This window comes from Malurus melanocephalus, unplaced genomic scaffold, assembly GCF_030028575.1.
Source record: "Malurus melanocephalus ecotype Western Australia unplaced genomic scaffold, MMel_1.1 scaffold_24, whole genome shotgun sequence".
Lineage (NCBI taxonomy): Eukaryota > Metazoa > Chordata > Aves > Passeriformes > Maluridae > Malurus > Malurus melanocephalus.
The window spans coordinates 1090912-1114936 of NW_026623256.1; the positions used below are offsets into that span (position 1 = coordinate 1090912).

Here is a 24025-nt window from a genome sequence, read left to right on the forward strand (position 1 = left end):
AATGGAATCATCGGATTTGGAGCAGAGCGCAGGCATCCGCCTTCGTGCACGCTCGGGCTGTGCGCGGAGCTGCGGAGCGGAGCCCTTGTGCTCCGCCACACAAAGCCCTTTCCCCGAGCGCGGCAGTGCCCTGCGAGAGATAAACAAACTCCTCCGAACTCCGCTGGAGACGGGGCCGAGGGCCATGTCGGCGGCTCCCGGGGAGTGCTGTTCCACCGGGCTTAGCGCAGCCGAAATGGAAGAGGGTAATAAAGCGGCGCTGCTGCGTGCTGGCAGGGCTGCCTCCCCGCCTCCATGGCGGCGGCAGCCGGGGCTGGCCCCTGCCCTGCTCCCCGCAATGGGTGTCACGCCAGGCCGCTCGCTGCCGTGGGTTCGCTGCCTTTGACTTCTGCTGAACAAAGCGAAGGATCTGGCCCTGRGATCGAACTTAATGAAGGGAGCTCGGATGTGTTTATTCTCTAGGCTGAGTGTGGGTCAGGGCCTTTGTTGCTGSCTGCCTTGCTCCCGGCTGCAGCARTAACTGCTGCCGAGAGCCAGCCCCGGCCCTGAGCTGGGAATTTCTGAGCAGCAGAGACTGGTGCGGCCATTCTGGCGACACCGGCTCCCTGCAAACCGSGGGGGCAATGCCTGTGTCCGGCTTCTGCTGAGTCCCATTGGGCTTTGTTGTAATTGCCTTTCTTTGTAGGGTGTTTGGTGTCTTGGTAATTTGTGTCCTCAGTGAGGAGTCAGTCATGTTTTTGGGCACCTCTGGCTCAATGGAAGGGAACCTTGGAAGAGCCAGGATAGCAGAGGTGCTGCCATGTCTCTGAGCAACGATAGGAGGGTGGGCATGGGTCACCCCAATGCCCATATACCATCCTCGCTGCCTGTGTGCTTGGATTTTTCATTGATCTGAGCTGGTGGAATGTATGCATTGAGAACTTGTTGTCTCTCATCCATCAATGTCTCCTTCAAGTTATGTCCATAAGAATTYGTGTGCTGTATGGAAGCAACTAGTGAGCGAGTGTTCCTGGCCAGTGTTTGACCAGTGAATGGTTTGSTGATATACGATGTGTGCAGAGGAAAGTCCAAAGGCTGGGAAGTACGGGTGATGGAGTTTGCTTCAGCATGGACCATGACTCCTTACCTTTCCTGGGATTTCCTTTTCCCAGCAAAGTGCTGAGTGCCATGGCTCCATGCAAAATGAGGAGGAGCAAGTGTTTGCCACCATGCAGTGGTGAGGTGGCTGGTTTGGCTTTGGACTRGAGACAGGCAGGTTCTGCTCTGGCTGTTGCCTGGCAAGTGTCCTGTAGTGTTATGGGGAACATCCCACAGCAGGTATGTGGTACTTGGTGAGAACGTGTGTGCTCTGACACCGTCCCTGACCCACAGCCTCATCCATGCCCCTCTTAGTCCTGCCCAGGGTGCACTGTGGAAGCCGTGTAGCTACCCCAACATGGTCCTCCTGCTATGCTTGGAATTCACATTTGAGCAAACATCTTGTGCACCGTGGAGGAGAAAAGTTCCAGCTAATAAATAAGTTTTGATGGTTTCCATACCAGGCACGGGCAGTGCTGGCTCTTGTGTCCTGCACTTGGCATGTGGTGTAGCCAAACTCACACCTGGGTTTGTCAGAGCGTGGCCAGGCACAGGAAGGTGTCCTGGTTTGMCTTGCTTCCCTGAGCACCCTGTGTCTGTGTCTGCCTCCAGCCTTTGTTCCAGGTAGAAGCCACCATTTAAATCCTGAATGAAAAACATTTCAAAGTTTATTTTCCCTTTAGCCTAGGCTTGGCACACCTCCTCTTTGTTGCTGGTGTGCTGAGATGTTTGAGTCTGGAAGAAAAGTCCACATCCAGATCGTCAGGCTCACGCTCCACAAACGCTTCTGCTCCTTTCTCCTCTGAAGTTTCCTTGCAWGGTGCRAAGATGGATTATTTTGGGTGACCTYTCTGTCCCCATGGAGTCTCGGTGTAATGAGAGCCAAATCCACCCCTGCCTTRTGGGTGCTGTGTACTGGTCTGTGCCTTGGGACAGAGACCCTCGTGAGCTGCCTGAAGCACAGAGGAGATTTTCTTTATTTCTGGGGTCACCCCAGAGCCTGGTATGAGCCAGGGTGTGATATCCTCTTTGCTCCTTGAGCTGAGATTGTGAAGGATTTTGCTAGAGAAAGTGCCCGAGGTGAGAACATGCCAGGGGAGCCAGGGSCAGGCTGAGTGGCTCTGGGGGATGTGCTGTGCAGGGACCATCTCTTCCTCATCCCTCCTCCTCCTCACTGGCAGCCTGCAGATCAGCCCTGGGGCTGGCTGCCCACCTCCCCATCCCGAGCATCCCACAATCTGCCGGCCAACTTGGCACAGAGACCCGGGAGCGTTGGTAATCCAATTTGGGCAGTTTAGCTGCACTTTGCTCTCCRTGCTGCTGGCCGGAGCTTGGGAGCTTTAATCCGGCTAATGACCCCGGCTTGAGTAACCACAACCATTTGCTTGATTCAGTTTTCCTTTCTGTCAGCGGTGGAGAACAGGGGCTGAGGCTGTTTCCGAGTGCTGTCTGTGCTATCAGGGACCGTTTCCAGGTGTAGGTACGTACAGGGAGGGTGAGGGCAGTGTGGAGGGAGGCTGCAATCCCTGCTTTCTCTTAGGGAGATTTCTCCTTCCCTCTTCCCATTTTTCATCTTCTCTCCCTCTTTTTCTGGTAAAGATAAGCCCTTCTTCCGGAGTTATTTTGCAACATAGTATTATTTTCAGAAAGGCAAAGCCAAGAAAAATAAATGCCTCTCTCTTCCTTGGGTTGCCTACTGTTTAATGTACAAAATACAGGGGTGGTAATTGCATTAAAACATATATAATTATACTGGAGGGAGGAAAAAAATGCGTACTAATTGCACGCGTGTTTTGAACTGATAAATGTTGGGTGATTCTTCATGTTTTCTTGGGAGTTTGGAGGAGCAGAGCTGCAGTCTGGCATGTGAGAGGTTGGGAGTCGGGCTGGTTTCCCACAGTTGTTGGGGAGCTTGGATGCTCCGAGCATCTCTGGGGCAGCGTCTCTGTCTGGGGCCCRATCCTTTGCGGGTCCACATCTGATGCTGCCCCCATCCAGTGCCATTGCAGGAGCCCTGTGAGTCCCTTTGCTTTATGTGCTTAGTTAAACAACTGTTTGCACGTCAAGATCTTCAGGCTCTCTTGCAGAAGTAAATTCCTGGCAAGAGAAGAGGCAGATTCCTGCGTCAGGGGGAGAAATTTCCTGTGTGATGTAGCCCCTCTTCCAAGTGCTGTTCCCCCACTTTATCATGGTGTTGGCACGAGCAGGGGCAGTGGGGGGAGGAAGGATGGTCGCACTCGTTTGGAGTGACACGATGTGAAAACCACATTTCCTTGTGCGAATGCCGACCCCGTCAGAGCTGCCGATAACATCGCAGGTAATTATAATGGCAGTGAGTTGTTTGCTTTGTGCATGCGGCCGGGCTTTGTGTACGGGCGGCTGCTTGGCTCTTCCTGTGCAGACTGTTAGTTTCAACAGGGGAAGAGGAAAACCCAAAAATATTTTAGGAGGAGTTTAAAAATAATCTTGGAGCTTGGCTGGTGGGCAGGATGTTTCGCAGGATCGTGTTCCCTTGCTGGTCCGTGTCCAGCTTTGTGGCCCTCGGAAGGCTTTGCTGGATAGTGTTAAGTCGTGTCTTGTCATTTTGGCCAGCCTGAGGGCTTGCCCTCGGGCTCTGGGAGCTGGAGTGAGATGGGATTCTCTGCGATTTGACTTTTGCACTGGGTAGGTCTGGCTGCCCTGTAGGAGAGCAGTGTCGGAGAYGGGGTGTGAGCCCCAGCTTACAGCTGCCAAGGCTCTGTAAAACATATAAATCTGTTCCCCAGCGTCACATTCCCTCCACCCCCATCTGCTTCTCCATGGTTTTTATTCCTAGAAGTGTTGGCATGCTGGCATGGTCCCTGCCTGCCCGCTGCCGCTTATCTCCGTGTCCGGCTCCTGGATGGCTGCTTCCTTTCTGGAGTCAAGGCGGGGGCTCTCCCCTCTCTGGCGGGACCAGAATCGGCCCGATGAGCCCTGCTGAAGTCAAGAACCTGTTTTTCAGGCTGATGTCATCGGGAAGAAATGGGGGAGGAGGAAGGCAGGAAGGCAGCGCCGTTTCCGAAGGAGAGCTGCGGAGCCCCATGACGCTGCCAGCAGCCCCGGCTGCCACGGCTCCCGCTGCTGTTCCTTATCAGCACGGCCGTGCCCGTGGGGCTGCGGGCACACGGGGGAGAGAGAGATCCTGCCCTGCATGGCCTCGTGCYTGCGTGGGAGAGGGCTGGGAGGGAGGGATGTGACCGTGCCAGGGGAGGTGTCAGCTCCCATCAGAGCTGGATATCTCTTGGCTCGYTGGCTGTGCCTTGCATGGCTCCCGGCCCTCTGTGGAGTGGTGGCACTTGCTGGAGCTGCCATCCAGCCACCTTCATTAGCAGAAAGTGGGGTTTTGGCAGAGGTGCTTGGACAGCCCTCCCAGCAGAAGCGAGCAGCCRCCTCCTCTTGGTTTTGTGCCGAAGAAGCCGATCGTTGTGCTGACGCCTGTTGGAATCTCAGCCCCTCATGCAGTGTGGGGCCATAGGAGCAAGGCTGGCGCCTGTGTCCAGCATGGTCTGGGGCTGCAGCTGCGATCTGCAGGAAGAGGAGCAGCCTTGCTCTGCTCTCCCTCCGTCCCAGCCTTGCTCTGCTCTCCCTGCCAGCCTTGCTCTGCTCTCTGTCCCAGCCTTGCTCTGCTCTCCCTCCCTCCCAGCCTTGCTCTGCTCTCCATCCCAGCCAGCAGCTCACGCGTTGAAGTTTACTCTGCCCAGGTCTGGTGGGTGAGACCCCCTGGCTGTGGGATGTTGGTCTGGGGTGTGCTGTGTTGGCACTGCCCACAGGGAAGCAGAGTGTGGGTACAGCYCCTGTTGATATCAGGTGCTCTTTGCCCGTGGTGCTGTGAGTGAAGCCTCTTCTGGACTCTCAGAACAGTTTCCCCTGTGGTGGTGTCACTGTGGGGGCACTTTTGGGACTGTGCCTGTCCCGTTGCTGAGTGAGGCTCCTCTGGCTGTCTGGGTGTCTCAGTTCCCCTGGGTCAGCTCCACCCTGGGCTGATCAAACATGGGGTTGTGCTGGGATCTCCACAGGGGAAGCAGAGCCAGGACCTGAGCCAGTTCCAGCTGTGGTTCTTGGGGCAGCATAACTGAAACAGCAGAGAGGGAAGGACAGGAGGTTGATAGGGGAAGGAAAGGCACACATGGCYTGGGAAAGCTTGTTTGGAGAAGTTTTGTGGTTGTTTTAATCAGAACTAATGTGGCAGCAGTCGTGCGTGGCTCACCCCGGGACARCACAAGTGCTGGTGTCAGCAAGGGGCCAGGCGGAAACATGGGAATTTCAGCTTAGCTGGGATTAAACCAACCCCAGAATGACCTCCCTTTGCTGGAGTAGAAGGGGTCCAGCATCCAGGAATCCTCCTCTGGCAGTGCTCCATTGCAAGGAGGGAGCTTTCCAGATTCCCCCTGAGATTTGGGGGAAGTGCTTGTGCTAGAGAGGTGAAAATGCATCTTGGAGAGCTGGGCTGGGAGAGGGGCACTGATCTGGGGAAGGCAACATCATGGCTTGTGTTTGTGGCTGCCCTGGCCCAGTGAGGGATGTGGAGCAGTGGGCTGGGGAGTGAGGAGTGATGCATTATGCCTCAGGGAATGAGATCAGACAAGGCAAGGATGCTGATGGCCAGAGAACCTCTCATTGGACAGAGGACCTCTTCTTTGACTTCTCTGCTGTTGAGAGACCTTGCTGGTGGGTGACCTTCTGGGTCTCTGCAGGTCCAGCTGGACCAAAGTGGCCTCTGCTGGCAGGCCTGGTTTTTGGGACATTTTTATGGGGCAGTGGGATGTGAGAATCAGAGTCTGGGAGTGGACCAAAGCCAAAGAGGAGGGTGGCCTTCAGGTGATTTGGTTTGTCCTTTTTTTCTCTTCAGCTGGAGGCAAGATGTTATTAATTGGTCCTGACTGAGGTGGCAAAATTCACATCAGTGTTTGATGCCTTGAGCTGACCTGGGTGTTGGCAGTAGGAAGACACAGGCTGGTGTCCTGGTGCCTTGKGTTGGGGTCTGTGGGTGATGAGAGGCACAGAGGGGTTTGAGGGGCTGTGCTCTGTGTRTGCTGCTGGACAGACTCCCTGAAGCAGGGTGGGAGGCAGCAGRCTGTCCTGTGTGGATGGTTACCCATGGGCTGTGCCCTGATCTCCACTCCAGCCATCAGTAGATCTCGGTCTGTGTGCTCCTCTCGTGGCTGCAGGGAYCACAAGACAAGGATGGGTGCACTCTCCTCCTGGGAAGTCCACAWCCAGCACAAACAGAAAATCCCTGGGCAGCCCCTGTAGGGTCCTGGTATGGCCAGTGATACCCAGGTGAGCTGTGGGAATGAGGCCAAGGATAGCCACTGGCTCTCACTTCTGGCATAGCTGGACAGAAATGTGTAAGGTCTCGGTCCATTCCCCATTTCCATGGCAGGGATCAGCAGTTCTTGCAGCCCTGCTGAGGCTGTCCCCATGTGCCTCTCTGCCTTGGGCCGTTGTGGTTGTGGGGAGCCTGGGTTTCCATCTCGGAAATGCTTTTGAGCCCAGTTTGGAAGGGCTCTCTGCAGGGCAGCCTGCAGTCTCGTGGTGGTGAGAGCAGCAGTGGCTCCAGAGCTGTTGTGGAGTTCAAGCTGTTCTTGGCGTGACATGACTTCTTGCAGAGGACCAGAGAAGGGGAATTGCGCACTTGAGAAATGCTATTTAATTTCCTCACTGCTTGTTCTTTTATGCTCCTTTTTGCTGCGGGTCAAGCTTCATGAGCCCTTGGGCAGTAGATGGCTGCTTTTCCTTGTCATGTTTCTCAGGACAAAAGAGGTTGAATTCCTTGCCTAGAAGATCCTTGCCGGGCAGGAGTGGAAGCTGAGGTGGATGGCAGGGGCAGGATGGGGTCCTCAGCCCCTGCCTGGGGGGATGGTAGGAGCCTGGGAGGAAACTGAAGATGATGAAGGTATTCTTGATTGGGTGATAGTAACGGAGATTGGGGCAGCYTCAGAGCCTGCCACTGATTTCATCAGGGTGTGGTTTGAGCCAGGGATGAGGCTTTTTATGATTTAACTCCCTGGCTAGGGAGGGACCCYAGCCAAAGGGTTTTCAGTGACTCTGTGCATTGAAGGAAGGAGTTAAAGTTTAGCCCTGTTGCAGCAATTGCATATGTAGTGCAGCTCTAACTTGTACCACCACCAGGCTTTCCTCATTGTTTCGAGGCTTTTCCCAGGCAGATGAACCTATAAATACACCAGCTCCATGGCAAGGCTGCCTCTCCTGTGGCCTGAAGGCTTTTCTCTCCCCTGGATAATCTCTCCTCTCTCCCCTTTGCTAATTACTGGCAGCTCGGAGCTGGTCCCTTCTCATTGCTGAGAGCAGCAAGTGATGACAGCTATAGGCCCATTAGATGCCAYTGCACCTTTTGTGGGTCAGGTATTTGGGGATTTTCAATCCCATTCCTTCTCTCTTCCAACCTCCCTTGCAAGAGAGGTGCAAAAAAGTGCAAGGCTGTAAAGCTCTTGGGTGTTTTGCCGGGAGTGAACCCGCTGGGGTCTTGATGGAGGAGGAGGAATGGCAGGCAGGTCTGTGAGTGCCAGATGTGCACCTCTGTGCTTGTCTGCATGTTTTAAACTCTGTCTGCCAGCATTCCCACGAGGGCTGGTGCTTTGTCAGGCTGGTGCTGACTCTTGGACTCGCTGCCTGGATGAGTGGAGAGCTGGTCCTTAATGCTCTGTCCAGTCTTTGCCTTTTAAGGTTAGTTTTTCCATCCCAGTACTCCTGCTTTGTGCTATCAGAAGTGATTATTGTTTTCCCAAAATGTGATCTCCCATCCCAAACACAGGTTTTTGGGCATGCTGCAGGACCAGGAAGCTCTCAGCCTYGGGGGATGAGTGGGGCCCTGGCATCTGTGGGGCATGGCTTGTTGCTGAAAGGTGCTTTGGAAGCCGGGATGTGTGAGTGTTGGCCTTTCTGAGGTGGGCAGCCCCATCCAAATCTTGCAGCAGCTTGMAGTGGCCACTTTGAGGTGAAACTATGAGCAAATGTCCTTTTCAGTGGGGGTTGAAAGGGGCTGGGATGGATTTGGCTCTTGTGCTGGCTTTGTTTCTGATGGCAGATTTCCTGCTATGAATATATGTGTGTGTATATATATATGTGTGTGTGTGTGTGTGTGTGTGTGTAAATCAAAACACAAACCTGCAGTGCCATCTCACCAGCAGCGTGGCCCTGCTGTGGGGTGAGCCCTGGGGATGCTCAGTGCTTCAAATGCTCAGGGCTGCATCACTTGCAGCCCAGCAGCACAGCAGGGTGTATTTTTGGTCCTACTCACCCAGTTGGCACGTGTGCATCTGGGCTGGGGTGTATTATTTTATTGCTGCCTGTTTCAGGGCAGGGCTCGGCTCCAGGGTATCTGCCTGGGGTTTTCTGTGCCTTTGGAGTGCTGGAGGTCTGTGTGGTGCAGGTTTTGCTTCCCAGTGGTGGCCCTGGGCTGGGTTCCCCTGGGGTGAGGTGCTTGAGTGCAGCCCCTGGGGGTTTGAGTGGCAGAGGATGCCAGCAGAGGAGCTGCCCTGCCTTCACTGCACCGTGACCTCTCCATGGGGCTTGGAGTCCGAGTGACAGCAGGGAAATGTCCTAAGGCTGCTGCCCCCACGGGCAGGGAACTGGGGCTGAGCCGTGCAGGGCTCTGCACTGTGGTGGGCTTGAGCACTGCTTCAGTTGAATCCAGATTTCAGGAACCTGTATCACTCAATTCTGAAGAAAACAGACCTTTGTGTTGTTTTATTTGTATTAATTGCTGCTGTTGGTTTTAAGCAGGACTGGACAAAACCACCAGTGGTGTCAGGTCACTAGGACGAGGTGTTGCTGCTGTAGTATATTTAGGAGCAGAAATCTCAGAGGAGCTCTGGAGAGTGTCATCTCTCAGCTTGCCCCAGCTCTGCCTCGCTTTGCTCTCGTTCCAGCTTCTGAGTTGCAGTTCCCTACGTTAATTTGGGAATCTCCTGTTGGGCTTTCTAGCCCTGGTTTGTGGCAGCAGCTCGACCTCTAGTTCTCTCACCCACTTCCTGAAATAGAAGCAATGAATCATAGAAATGCACCAAGGAAGCAAGTTCCCTGTCATGCTCTGTCCTGGCAGGAGATGCTGGTTGGCATCCCCACRCTGCACCAATCTTCCACTGTCACCTTCCCCCTCTTCTCCATTCCTTCTCTCTGGAATGCCACTGACACATGAATTTGGTGTCMTTGCCAGGCAGCGGCTGTGCTGTTCCTGAGGAGCTTGGCTGCCTTGGAGCAGTGCTTTGGTGACAACTGTGCCAGTTTCTCGGAGTGGGGAACCTGTCAGGAAACCCCAGTGCCTGCAGCTGCTGGGCTGTGGTTTTGGGGCTAACCAGTGGGTTTGGGCTGACAGCACTGCTTGGTCCCACCTCAGTGTGGTTTGGGGCTGATAAGCTCTGATTTGGGGTGCTTGTGGCTGTTCTCTTACCAACAGACCCAGAAAAGTGACAATTCTGGGCAGTGTGAGTGTCTTCTGGGAGTGCCCTTGCCCTGACAGTGTTGTGACTGCCTGCTCTTTGCTGGGAGGCTCCCAGTGTGGGAAGAGGTGGTAGGAATGGGTGATTAGGACCATGGGGATGATTTCCAGGACTGGTGCTTTGGTTCTCGCCACATCCATGGAGCTTTGTGGCACCTGGCTTTAGTCTTGGTGTTGCTCATATATAGTTGTCTTGAGGCTGTTGCCCTGGACGTGGGTGGTTGGGAGGTGGAAGAGAGCAGGGTGAGGGGCATGTGGGCAGAGGCAGATCTGCTGAGRGGGTTTGGAAATAGTGCAGAAGCTTTGCCCAACACACCACGGGCCCTGGGGAGCTGGCAAAGCTGCAGGGGTAGCCAAGGCTGGGCTTGCCTGGAAAAAAAAGGGAGGGGGGGATGGGTCTTGTGCTTGTTTGGGGTCGAAGATGGAGAAAAGAAGTTTCTGCCTTCCCTTCAACCTCTCCCAGTCTGGCTCTGTGGCTTGGGAAGGGAGCAGCAGAAGTGAAGGATGCCATTGGGATACCCATATGGGTTGGTGCAGCCCCCCAAGGTCTGCATGTGTCTGGCTGATGGGTCCCACAGCCCTGCCCAGAGCAGGCTGCTGAGGCTGGGGCAGGTTCAGCCCCACACAGCCCTGCTGATGCAGCACCTGGCTGCCCTCTGACACCCTGCCTTGCCCAGACTGGGATMTGGCAGGGCTGCCAGTCACCGCGGGCCATATTTCCTACCTGTGCCACTCCCTGCTGGGGATCCTCTGAAGGTTATCCTGGGCTGAGTCAGAGATGGTCGATAAGGAGAGGGAGGAGAGAGAGAGGCTCTTCTCCTCCACTCCCTTTTGGAATGGCTTATCTTCAGCGGCCAAGAAACTGAGCTGGTGTCCCATCCATGGATCTTGGTCCCACCCAGGGTGGATGGATTGTGACCTGAGGATGRGCTGGGTGCTGGCAGCGGGGTTTGCACAACCCCAGCTTAGCCCAGAGGTGCTGTGCCCATGTGGGAGGGTGGGTGGAGAAGACAGGGCTGTGTGTAAGGTGAGGGGAGCTGAGCTGATGCAGAGAGCAGAGCTGTGCATTTCTGTGACCATCTCCTCCCCATTGCCAGGATGCAAAGGTCACACTGCTGTGGGGTATTTGGCTGGCTGCTCCGTGTTGGTGAGCCCCAGCTGTGGCACAGCAGCAGGCAGAGCATTCCATCCTCCCTGCCTGTGCTCCCCTGTGCCTCTGGAGCCTCTCAAACCACCTGCCTTGTGTTTTCTAATGCACAGAAATGCTGCAAGGACAGGCTTGTCCTTGCTGTGCCCGCTTGCTCCCTCCAGCCCCTCCTGCCCAGGACCCTCCTGGGGTTTGCCAGGCAGGCAGGTGGCAGGATGGCAGGCAACATGCCAGGGCTCTTGGCTCTCTCAGCTCCTTTAAAAGGTGCTTTTGAGATCCTCCTYTGTGCAGGGGTTTGGTCTGTGCTTCTGCTAACTGTGCTTTTGTAACCGTTCCCAGCAGTGCCGTGGAGTGGGACTGGGGCAGCAGGTCAGGGTCTCTTCTGCCTGCTAGAAAAGTGAGAAGTGGTAGAGTCTGCTGGGTGGGGGTGGAACAGGCTTGAGGCTGTGCAGGAAAGCCTCCTAATCCCAYTTTTCTTTTCTTTCTCCCTCTAGGGCTAACTGGACCGGCCATGCCCACGATGCCCTGAATGCTGAGCGCAGCGGAAGCAGAGGAGACTGTGTCCTGTTAGCTCCTCCTCCCTCCTTCCCTCATCCCTTTAGTTTGGTTTTGTTTCTATTTATTTTGTGGCTGGGTTTGGGCATGGCCTTGGCTGGATGTGAGGCTGCTGCAATGTGGCTCCTTTGGCTCAAGCACCACTTGTCCATCCACWTTTGGACCTTGCTGCTCTTGGGGAGCACCTGGCTACCGCTGGCGGAAGGCAGCCCCAAGTCTCCCTTTAGGACTTTCCCGGTGACAGACTGGAGCTTGACRCACTTGGTGGTCCATAACAAAACCGGGGAGGTCTACGTGGGGGCTGTCAATCGGATCTACAAGCTCTCCAACAACCTCACTCTCCTGCGGACCCACGTGACGGGGCCCGTGGAGGACAATGAGAAGTGTTACCCTCCGCCCAGTGTCCAGTCCTGCCCGCACGGGCTGGTCACCACCAACAACGTGAACAAACTGCTGCTGGTGGACTACTCGGGGAATCGGCTGATTGCCTGCGGCAGTGCCTCCCAGGGGATTTGCCAGTTCCTGCGGCTGGACGACCTCTTCAAGCTGGGTGAGCCCCACCACCGCAAGGAGCACTACCTCTCCAGTGTCAACGAGTCRGGCACCATGTCTGGGGTCATCATCGAGGTGCTCAACGGGCAGAACAAGCTCTTCATTGGGACGCCCATCGACGGGAAGTCAGAGTACTTCCCCACCCTCTCCAGCCGCAAGCTGATGGCCAACGAGGAGAACGCGGAGATGTTTGGCTTTGTCTACCAGGATGAGTTTGTGTCCTCGCAGCTCAAAATCCCCTCGGATACACTCTCCAAGTTCCCCACCTTTGACATCTACTACATCTACAGCTTCAGCAGCGAGCAGTTTGTTTACTACCTGACCCTGCAGCTGGACACCCAGCTCACCTCTCCCGACTCCACCGGGGAGCAGTTTTTCACCTCCAAGATCGTCCGCCTGTGYGTGGATGACCCCAAGTTCTACTCCTACGTGGAATTCCCCATTGGCTGCGTGCAGGACGGCATCGAGTACCGCCTGATCCAGGACGCCTACCTGACCAAGCCTGGCAAGGCTTTGGCCAAGTACCTGGGCATCTCAGAGCAGGAGGATATCCTYTTCACCATCTTCTCCCAGGGCCAGAAAAATAGGGTTAAGCCTCCCAAGGAGTCTGTGCTCTGCCTCTTCACGTTGAAGAAGATCAAGGATAAGATCAAGGAGCGTATCCAGTCGTGCTACAGAGGKGAAGGGAAACTCTCGCTGCCCTGGCTCTTGAATAAGGAGCTGGGCTGCATCAACTCGGTAAGTTCCCTCTTGCCCCTACACAAGCCAGGCCATTTCTGGCTCCTGTTGGTGTTCTCTGACTGTACCTTTCCCAGTGTCCTGACCCGAACTGTGTTTTCCCACTGGGAGGATTGGTGGTAGAGCTCTCTGTTTGCTTGGTAGCATTCCTTGTGGAGATCACAGCTTTGTGGTGGGGCAGTCACCTGGATTTGGGCTGTGTGAGTGCCTATGGAGAGCCCCAAAAAAGGGGCCGCATGCCAATGGAGGTGCTTGTTTCTGATGTCCCTGCCCTGTGGATTTGGGGAGTGTCARTGAGTTGGGCTGGGAGGGCAGGATGCTCAGTCCTCAGGGCATCTGCTGCAYAGTCCCTTGCAGATGGCACATGTGGATTTGTGTTGTCACCTGGGACTTGGCAGTGACCAAGCAGAAGATGTTGGAGGCAGCAGGATGGGGGGGACAGGGAGCACAGACCTGATGGACCGAGGTGGGAAGGCTGGTGGTCCCAGCAGAAGTGGGTCAGATGTTCAGCATGGAGGGGCTACATCCTCCCCATGSGGTGCTGAGAGGGCACAAGGTGCTGTCAGTGAGGTGTGTTTTGAGAGTAGCCAATGCAAACTGGCACCSAGAGGGGCAGGAGCTGAGTAYTGCTGTCCCAGAGCAGRGATTCCCAGCTGAGGAGCACTCCCCYCTGTCCCCACAGAGGTGTCTTCTTGCCTGGCTCTCACCTGGGTGCCTCTGGTACCTGTGGGTGTCTCAGCTGTTCGAGGTGGGATCTCTCAGGGTTTGTTTTCTCACTGAACTGTTACTGTTGCTGGATTCTTTCTGGGCAATGTTACAAACCACCGGTAGGTGCTGGAGGCTACAACCCCAGGTGATGGAGAGGTCATAGGCTGGGTAATCCCCAAGTAGGGTCAGATATGGGGCTGGCCAGGCTTGGGGTGCTGGTGTGTGTTTTTGGGAGGGTCTGAAGGAGGTCCTGACCCACCTTCTATCACCGACCACCCCCAGGCCCTGCTTGCTGGTGTTCAGCACCCATCCCCAAGCCCCAGCCATGCTCAGGCAGCGTTTTGGTGCTGGTGTGGGTCCCTGCAGAGCAGCCCTGCATTCTCTTCCCCCGTCCTCTCCGCTGCTCTGGAGGAGACAGCTAACAGCTGCCTGACAAAGTAAAGGGTTTGCTGTCAAGAGCGCTGGGCTCGCAAATCAGATTTTGGCTTTGAACTAATTCAATTTTGCTGGAAAATGATGAAATCGTTACACGGCTGCCTGTTGGGTCGTGCAGCTGCTGGCTCCGGCRCTGGAGTTGCTCGCTGCTTCCTCCTGCACTCCTGGCTCACCTCCCCCAGTGCCCCACTAATGCCATGTCCCCTGCGTTTGGGGAGGTGCTCTGCCCCCCTGCACTCTGGTTTGAACTCTGAGCTCCTAGGATTGCTCCCTGGTGGCCAGCCCCGGGGTAGTAAGGGGATCTCCAGGTACKCTGTGGGTCCTGCAGATGTGGCTCTTTTGGGGTGAAAGGATGTGTGCCATGAYGGGGAGGCTCCTGCTGTTGTATGGGTTGGGCTGTGGAGTGACACTCTTCCCCCAGGGCAGCCAGGTGGTGTTTTCTGTCCCGGTCCTTTTGCAGCTGCCAGGCAGAATGGGGCAAGACGTGACTGGATCATGAGTCAAGCCCTCAGCTCMTTGCTGGGTTAAGCACAAGCCAAACCAGAGCGCTTGAAGCATGTAACCTCTTTCTGGCAGGAATTTCTGTGCCCCTAAACAAAATAAAGTAACCTCTGGGGCAGGTCATGGCAGTGATGGATCTCTCAGTGGTGACAACTGGCCAGAAAATAAAGGGCATGCTGWTTTTTTGTTTTGAAGGAGGCAAAATGTAATTGCTTAAGTCAGTAGTTGCTTGGGATTTACACCCCATCCATATGGAAAATGTTCAAGGAGCTGTCTTGYTCTGCTCCTTCATGGCAGTGAGGGGCTGAGGCTGGTCCTTTGTGGAGGAGTTTTTGCCAGCACTGCCCTCCCAGACCTCGAGCAGTGCAGGGCTGAGGGGTGCTCCTCCCCAGCCCTGCAGGGTGGCTCTGATTCCCCAGAGCTGGTGCTGGTGAGGGCAGCAGGCTGAAGCTGGAGTGCAGATGTTGCAGCAGGCAGTTATTTAGAGTTCCTGGAGCCCCTGACTCCTGGGCTGGCAGCGTGGGCAGAGCCAGTGCCTGGAGCCAGCAGGATGTGGGCATCGGCTTTCCCTGGGCTACCCCAGGGAGAAAATGAGTTTTGACTCTTCAGTAAGGCTTGCTGCCCAGCTTGCTGGCACAGGGCAATGGCTGGTGACAAACCGGCTGAAAGTGGGCCAGGATAAGCCAAATCCTTTCCGGGGCAGCCAGAGAAATGCAGGTGGTAACAAACTGTACCACCCTGGGATTATTCCTGAGCAGCGATTAACGCACAAAAAGCCTGGCACCCCAGCCTGGCACTTGGTACCAGCCTCCTGTAACCTCGTCCCTGGCTCTTTGCATCCCTCCACATCTCCATCACAGCCCCTGGAGGTGCACGSGGGGGATGGGGTGAGCCTATAATGGTGTTAACTGGCGAATTACTGGCTAATTAATAATGCTGAGTGATGCGAGCCTTGCCGTGCTGTCTGCTCCCTCATTGCTTTCGTAAGTGGGCTTGAAGGGAGGCAATGAGACAAGGCATATCAAGGAGACACCCGCTCCTGCTCGCTGGGTGCGTGGGCCTGCTTCCTCCTCCTTCAGGTCCCTTTTCCCAGGAAATCYGAATTTCCTGACCCTATTTTGGGGAGCCAGGTTAGCGCTGGGAAAGAGAAGACTGCTGCGCTGTGGAGGTGACAGCCTGGGGTGTCTGAGCCAAGGGCCAAGGGGCAGCTGAGAGGGGTGCCAAAAGAAAGCCTGGAAATAAAAACAAAAGATGAAAAGAATTAAAAAAACACCCCAAAAACCCTAAAAAAACCCAAACCCCCGCCTCCCCCCCCCCGCAATGGACTGAAGGTTCTGGTCCCTGCAAAAAGCTATTTAAATGCAAGAGTGGGCACATCCTGACACCTCCTGCAGATCCCAGCATCCACAGGCTGAAACGCTGCAAGGTCAGTGGCCCTCGCGTGCTGTGGTGTGTGTCGGTCCCTGCCAGCAGCGGCTGGGGGACAGCTGTCCCTCTGTCCATCCTTCCCTCTGTCCATCCTTCCCTCGGTGCCTCTGCCCTGCCTCTCCCCGTAGCCTGCATCTACCAGGGATGTCGGTGGGTTCTGTAACCCCGGCACTGCCGCCCTTGGCCCGACCTCTCCGTGCTGCCTGCGCTTCCCTAACGAGGCAGTTTGCTGTTAATGAGCTAATTGTCGGCGTAATTATTTATCGAGGTGGTGTCGGCATGGCGGCGGCGGGAGCTCCTCGGTCCCAGAGCGCAGCTGTATTTGTCATTTCCCAGAGAGTATGTTGAGACAAAGCAGAGAGCAGTAAACACCATAAACATCTCTCCTCTTGCATATTCAGCAGCCGCGGGGTTGGGGAAGCTGCAGATTGAGCTCAGAGAGAGCAGAAGCTGCACCCAGGAGTTCCAGGGCTTGAATACCTTTGTGGCATTGCCTTAACCCCTCTGCTAGTGTAGATGGCTAGGTGGAAGGTGCTAGGGTTTATTTGGGCTGATTTTTTTCCCCCAGCAAAGCACCTGAGAAATTATGGGTATCTGGATGTATCATCTGGAGCATCGCTCACACCTCTCTGTGAATGGGARGATAATTTTCTAGGATCTGATCTGCTGTTTTAAAATTCCTAGCCTTGTAATGCAGAGGAGGATGCTTAGTACATGTGTTGGCCAATGGATAGAAGAGGGCAAGGCTGGCGTTCAGAGGATGAGTGGAGAGGTTGTAATTTCCCTTCCCTCTTTTTCTCGTGGCTGCAGCGATGTGTGGTGTCCCATGTTCCCGTTTTGGGGATCCCCGCACCTCTTGTGACTGGCTGTAGGAGTTCCCCCAGTTCAGGGAAGGGTGAGCAACAGTCAGGCGGGGAAGGGAGCTGATCTTTACACATTAACCCAACACCCAGAAGTCAGAGTAACYGAGGGAGCAGCCCAGCATCCCCAGAGTGCCTCAGAGGCTGAATATGTCTGATCCTCCCCGGCTGGAAGGCTGGCACAGCACTGAGTTCCCGCTGCAGCAGGGAGTGGGACCACTGTCCTTGGAGCTGGAATGGTGGCATGGTGAGGAGGGTGAGCAGCTTTGCCATGGCTGTGGGAAGCTGATGCCATTGTAGCTGTGAGTGTGTTGTGCTGGGGCACGGAAATGTGCTGTTTTCTCCCCTCCACATTAGTGATTGTGGTTGTTGGTGGTAGCCTGTCCGGGCTGATCCTCGTTTCCCAGGCAGTGACGAGTGGGAATTAMAGAGCTCTGTGCTGCCCTTGCGTACGTGGAGCTCGGGAGCTCGGCATTTTCCCATATGCTCCGTACACATGCGGTATGGATTTAAAACCCCTTGGGGACTGGCATGCATTTGGAGCCTGCTGCTTGCCAAAAAAMCTCTCTCCCCTTTAAATTCAAAATTATATAAGGAGCCTTGTGAAGCGGAAGAATCCCGTGACCGGAGCAGGCTGTCTGCCTGTCAGCCGTGCCTGCCTTGCCACTCTACCCTCCTGCACCCAGGCTCGCTGCCACCCTTGGGGGTTTGGCAAAGCCCTTCACTGCCTGGGAGACGGAGCGGGGATTTTACTGGTGCTGTGTCACCACGTGAGGCTGTTGCCTCGTGTGTGAACACTGGGAGCCCCATGTGCCCCCCAGGCCAGACAGCCGTGGCCAGGTCTGTTGTTCTGCTTGGCAGGTTAGGGTGACGTGGTGTGGGTGCTTGAGGTAGGGGGGAATGCTCTGGAGCTGGTCCTGGCCCCATTCCCCTGCTGGCATCTCAGCTTTCACTGGGGACATCCCTCTGCCTTTGCCTTGCCATAGCTGGACTGTCCTGCTGGAGATCCATGCTGTCACAGCCCTGAGAGTGGAGRGGGGCCAGTGCAGCCCTGCCTGTGCCTCTCCGTGGGCAGAGCTTGCAAAAGCTTCTCCCAGATCTGTGGGCTCCTGCTGAACTGAGGAGGCAGCTGGCTGAGGCAGGCGCCTTGTCTGGGGCAAGGCAGCATGGAAAAAATGTGGGGATTTCCCAAAAACGTTGCTGCGGGAGGAGGAACAGGRCTGGCAGGTGGGTAGTGTGTGTGCTGGAGGCTGTGCTGTGTGAAGTGAGGCTCTTCTAGGAGCCCCGACTTGTTTGCCTTGGCATGGCCTTGGCTGGGAAGTGTTTTGTCTTTGGGGGAAGGCTGGGGTGCAGGATTCAGCCCTTCCTGCCTCGCTGCCAAGCTGGTTTTTCTGTTTGAAGCTAGTGCTGGGATGAGGAGGAGAGGGATGTGTGTGTGCTGGCAACCCCAGTGTCTGAGATGGCATTAGCAGGGATGGAGGGGAGAGCAGGGATGCTGTTCTAGCTCCTGCTGGGTTCATAAGTGCTGCTCTGTAGGATGCAGARGACAGAGAGCCTTGTCTCGGTCTGCAGTGCTTGTTGAGATATAGAGAGCCCTGCATGTGGTGGATCTGTCCCAAGTGCCTGACATCAGTGTGTCGGGAATGTTAGGGAAACATCAGCTCATGCCTTGCCTTGGCTGCTGAGGTGGGATGGCTGGACGAGGAGGCTGCCAGAGGTGCTGTAGCTGTGGGGTGAAGGTGGGAGATGGCATAAAGCATTGGCATAAAACTCATCTCTCCTCTGCTTTCTTCCAACAGCCGCTGCAGATTGACGACAATTTCTGTGGCCAGGATTTTAACCAGCCGCTGGGTGGGACTGTCACCATCGAGGGAACCCCGCTCTTTGTGGATAAGGAGGAYGGGATGACCTCGGTGGCTGCCTATGACTACAGAGGACAAACTGTTGTCTTTGCAGGCACACGRAGCGGGAAGATCAAAAAGGTAGGAAAACCCTCAGTGATGCTGATGGGGAGGGATGACCATTCTCACTGGCCCATGCAGGGTCCAGGCTGGGCTGTGCTTCCATAATAGAGTTACTTGATATATTTGGGGTAATGTGTAAAGGGCCAGTGAGGGGCAATTTCCCCTTCTCTCTGCTGACAGAATTTACAAACCTCTGCCTTTTGGAAGGGTTGTAAGATAAGGAAGTTGAGTCCCTGCTGATGGTTGATCAGAGCCCATCCTGTCATATTTCAGGGGCAGGTGGGTATACCCTGGAGCTGCCACGGGTCAGGSTCTGTCCATCTGGATCCTCTGTCCATCTGGCCTTGTCATTGACCTGGGCGGGGTGGGCAGAGGTGGGTGCTGATGGCTCCAGCCTGCCGAAGGGGAGACTTGACTTCCTGTACCCCGCCACGGCACAAAAGGCTGCTTGTTGGTGGCAATTAGCAAATAACTCCATGCGTGCCTTTCTCTGCCTGCATCTCCACAGGGCACGGATTTCCTGTTATCATAACATCATGCCTGTAATTACAGCTGTACATGCCCTGGATAAACATAGCTTCCATTAACACATCCTCAGCCAGGGAAAGGCCGTGTGAAGATCCTGCTAGGGTCCCTGCTATGGACCAGACCTTGGCTGGGATTTGGTCCATCTCTGTGTGACTTGTAAGGCGCTCCAGCACTCTATCTTGGGCACAGCATTGTGCATTTTTGCTACATCTCCTGATCTGTGCTGGCCAGGGTGCCCTGGAAGAGGCAAGATGGTTTCTCTGGCAGGAATCTGGAACAGGATACCACCATGGCTGGTGGTCCCTATATGTCCTGCTTGCTGTGCCCCATTCCCTGCGGGACCCCTGACAGACCCGCCTGTGCCCCTATTCATTAGCTGTGCTTTTAGGGGCAAGGGCAGCACGTGTTGGGGTGGCAGACAGCATGGAAGGGTCCTCTCTAGCCCCACATCTTCTGCTTGGCTTTCTGCAGTCCTTGGAGTGGTGCACAGTGACAGGGCTGTGGGGATGGAGGCAGCTCGTCCTCCCTTCCGGATCGATGAGGGATCCAGAGGGACTGGTGTCATGTTGCTGCCAGCTTCTCCTGCTGCTGGGCTCCAGATGGGAGGTTTTAGATGGGGATGAGAAGGAAGGAGCGTGTGGGAGGAGGGTTCAAAAAGCCACAGCGACATTGTTACRCCTCTAGCTCCTCAGTTATCTAGAGAGGCTGGTGGCTGGTTTTTAGGTGGCAGATTGGATTTTTCTTCTTCCTGCTTTTTTTTCAGTTTTTCTCTGGTCTTTATGCCTTCAGAGCCATTTGGATCATCTAGGGYGGGTGCCTGGCTGGTGTGTGGGCTGCCTGCTACAGCCATGACTGTGGCCAGAAACCCAGGTGTGGTTTGAGTGGCCTCCTTCCCTGCAGGGCTTTCCAAGGCTTTGTTTTCCCTAGTTTTAAACTTGGTCCCCCACAAAGCTGGTGTGGCTCTCTGGCTGTGCAGGACATGAGGACATGGAGCTGCTGAGACTGAATAGAGGGGTCTTGTGCCAGTGCTGGGATGCTGGGTAGGTTTTATAGGCTTATCCTGCCCGGAGCCCCCCAGTTCCCCGGGGTTGCAGAGCTCTCCAGTGGCAGCATGGGAGCACTTTGCAGACTGCACATCCTGCGCCACGAGGTCCTCTCCTTGTCCCTGACCTTGAGGTGGGCAGCCCAGCCCTCCTGCGGCAGGGGCTGCCTGGCTGCCCGGCAAAGCGCTGCCTCAGCAGCTACCTGATCCTGCTGCCTGGCTGCCAGGGCCGGAGGCAGGGGAGGGCGGCGAGGGGCTGCTGACCTGTCTGTGAGTGGAACCGGTGTGTCCCCAGCCAGGGGATGCGATGCTGGCAGGGGTTCAGCAGAGAGGAGCCAGGATGGCTCCTCCAGGCAGGAGGGGTGTGTGTGGGTGTGTAGGAGGGTGTGGGGGAGTAGGAGGGTGTGGGGTGCGCATCCTTCAGCGGAGGTTGCAATCCCTGTGCTTTGGAGCTGCTGGTGTTTCCCACCATCCCTTGGCAAGCACCCACACTAGGCTTGGTGCAGCCTGCCRGCCCCCCACCCTTTCCAGGACCCTGGCATCTCCTTTGGGAGAGGAAGGGCTGTGCTGACAGCTGGGTGCCCCCCTCCCCRCCCCCAGGAGCCCTGTAATGGATGCTGCTCTGCTGAGGGGCACCGATCTCGCCATCTGGGCTGGGATAAGGTCAGGCCAGAGTCACTGCTGCGTCTGGCTTTTCCTTGGATGGCAGCTCCCATGCCCAGCATTTGTCCAGACTGTTGCGTGCAGACAGAGCCTCCCTTTGTCCCCCCCAAAAAAGCCACGCAAGCCTGTGGCCACCCTGCAGCCTCTCCCCAGCCCTGCCACCGCCAGTTGCTGCCGCGAGGGCAGGGTGCTGGGCAGCACCTGCTGCCACCACAGCTGCAGGGAGACCCCAACTTTGGGGGGTGGGAGGATCTTGCAGGCAATGTCAGATTTAYAAATCTGTCTGTGGGACAGGGGCTGTGGGCTGCGCTGGGGAGGCAGCGGGGGGATGGAGATCACAAACCCTGGGATGCTGAGCGGGTTGCAGCAGCGGTATCCGTGGCAGCCTGGTGTCAGCTTGTCCTGCAGCATTTCCAGGCAGGCAGTTATCTTTGGCTGATCCCGAGTTATGTGGAGAGGCCAGGCTTGGAAAGCCCTTGGTCCCGCGTGCTCGCTGCCTTCCGTGCCAGCAGTCATGGGACTGGGGCACTCGGGGAATTCCGGCCGTGCCCAGGTGAACAATGTGGGGATGGGTTCCAAGCTGCTGGAGCTGGCACTGAGCCACTTCCTCCGTACTCCTGAGCTGGCACGACCAGGACCTGGCCTTGCACCCCATGGTCTGASAGTGCTCAGAATGGGGAAGTGACATGGGGACGTGAGCCATGAGCACRCCGCAGCGGGAATGTCAGGGGATGTTTTTGAAAGGGAAATGAGGCTTACTTCCTAATGCTTGGGTTTTTTCCTGGAAACCACCTGTCCTCAACCGACAATCTTTTTATTGGGTAGTTATTGCTTTCCCAGGCTGTCTTTTCTATTTTTTGGGTGGATAGGAAGCTGTGTGTGTGATTGCAATGGGAGTGCTTGGTCATGTGCTGGAAAGGCATGTTTGACACATCACCCTTGTCAGCTCTTGGCCTATGGAGTACCAAGAACTTGATTTTGGGTGTTCTAGGAGTGTCATACAGAGAGAGGGAAGAAGGGTGATACTGCAGGGGCTGTGCTGATGGTGTAACCCCCTCRCAGTGAGTGCGCTGTGCTGGGCTGGCGGCTGGAAGCCGGAGCAGTGGGACATTCTCTGAGGTGCAGCACAGACCCGGCTGCCCCTCCTTCGATGCCATCTGCTCCTCGTTATGCAAACACAGCACTGCCTTGGGGCTCTGCTGAGCTCAGTGTAACCCTTGTGGGCTGACCCAGTTTTGGGTGCTGCCTGGTTATTTTTGGGGAGATGAACRGAGCTCCTCTCCCAAAGCAGCCAGTGATTCTCTGCCCACCGCCGTGCCCTGGTTGCTGTGGAGCAGGGAGGCTGTGAGCTGTCCCTCTGGCCACAGCCCTGCAGGAGATAGCCAGCAGCACCGGGGATCCAAGCACCGGAGATCCCCAAGGCAGGCATGACTGCAGGACAGGCATTCCAGCTGGGATAGCATCGGGCCGCAATCCCTCACAGCCAGCCGAGCTCTCGTTTTTTGAGGATTATCTGTCTCCCCAGTCACCACCACAATCCCCGTAGCTCACTGTTCTGTCCTGGAACTGGCTGGCCTTGGGCATGAACGCATCGTGTCTCCGTTGGGAATCTGCTCCCCCCCCGGGGGTGAGCTTGCCACAGCTTGTTTATTCTCTGCCACAGAAAGCACAGCTGAACCAGCCCTGTGTCTGGCTGCTTTGATTTCACCTCTTTAGTAATAATAACAATAATAATTATAAACTCTTCTCACTAAGTCGGTTATCCCATCCCTAAAAGCAGCACGTGGTGCTCCTCTCCGGTCCAGGGGAGGGTCGAGGGGCTCCTCTGTATTTCCTGTCCTGCTGTGGGCAGGGAGATGAGGGTGCTTTGAAGGAGCAGATTGGGCAGCCTATGGAGGCACCCCCTTTGAGCTCTCTAAAAGCTTTGGGTAAGGATGCTTTGGTGTGTTCACAGCCCTTGGCTGGACAGAAAATAGGTGCTGTGGGGAGGAGGCATAGCTGACTGGGGCTGTTTTGGGATTTCCCTGTTGCCTGCTGGCTCCTTTTCTATCACAAAAGCCCCCATGTGTTGGCTTCCTGGGTATGATGCATGACCTGATGGCGGYCCATGTGAGCTGGGAGAAGAAGCCATCAGGCTCCTTGTCCCCACAGATCCTTTTGCATCACCCTGTGCTTAGTGCTCAGGGTAAGCAGCTCTGGCTGAAAAGGGGCCCTTTGTGTCTCGGYGCGTGAAATCCGGCTCCCGGAGTGYGCGGGAAGYCTTGRCCCTCCTCGTGACCATGCTGCTGGCTACCTTACTTACTGCCTGTGCCTTGGCTGGCTTGTTTTGGGGGGGTGGAGGGGGATACAGGACAGATTTGGGGCATGAACCCTGGCCCGGCCCTGGCGGTGTCAGCCGCTGACCCTTGAGGACCCCTGCACAGCCCCTGGAAATCCTGTCCTGCCCGTGTTGCTGCCTCTTCCCAGCTGGCTGCCCAGCACAAGGGCCTTTTGTTCCTCCCGCCTCTGCTCTCTCCTGCCCCGTCCCCATCCCATCCTCTGCAGACCCCTCGCCCCCTCCCCACGGGTGCCCGCCCCAGCCCCATGAGGGAGATGCGCTCCCCGGAGCATGCGCCCGCGCCTCTCCCCAATCAATGGCAATAATTTTATTGGCATGACAAGGTAGCCGACGGTTGCCAAAGTGAATCCATCAAATACCTCTTGGCGGCTCCCACCCCCTCGAGAGCTCTCGCTGGAGTCGTTAAGCTGTTTTAATCAAGGTGGAGGCTGGAGAGCAGGCGTGTTAAGTGGATGGGGTTGTGGGGAGGGGGCGGTGGAGCCTTCCCGTCCCCTCGCTCGTGGCAGGGAGCGCTCGGCATCGCCCCATTCCTGCTCAGCAGGAAGGGGCCCCGCTCGCCGGCGCTGGGCTTTGTTGCGCCGCCCGGCTCTGAACAGGATGTCTCATTGTTGGAGGAAACAATTAGAAATTCATCGTGAACCGTTGGCCTCTGCGATCTGCCGGGGCGGCGAGGCCGTGGCTCCAGGCAGCTGCCAGCTTCGTCCTGGGGTGACTCCTGGAGGGGAATGCTTTTGGGGTTTCTGCTCCTGCCTCACGCGGGATGGGTGGGAATGAACATTTCCATGCTCGTGGCACACCAAAGGATGCTCCAGCATGCTCATACAGCTTGGGGAAGGAGAGGCAGTGTCAGGGGACTCACTGCCCTCAAACCCCGCTACCTCCGCCCTCCGTGCCCCCAGGCTTTTTGACTCACAAGCCACAACCCTCTTTTTTCTCTTCCCCCATCTGCTCCACTCTCCGCACAAAGCCGCACAAAGCCGGCAGGTGAGCGAGGCTGGGAGCCTGGC

At 56.0% G+C, this 24025-nt stretch overlaps 1 protein-coding gene across 2 annotated transcripts in view; it reads left to right on the forward strand.

Annotated features, from left to right (window-relative positions):
- PLXNA1 (plexin A1) overlaps positions 1-24025 on the forward strand; it is a 113691-nt gene that overhangs the window by 2573 nt on the left and 87093 nt on the right. For both annotated transcript variants that reach the window (XM_057390265.1, XM_057390264.1), the window contains exons 2-3: positions 11201-12551; positions 18283-18465. In XM_057390265.1, the coding sequence (XP_057246248.1) occupies positions 11349-12551; positions 18283-18465 (1386 nt within the window). In that variant the 5' untranslated portion in view covers positions 11201-11348. The remainder of the gene's footprint in view (positions 1-11200; positions 12552-18282; positions 18466-24025) is intronic.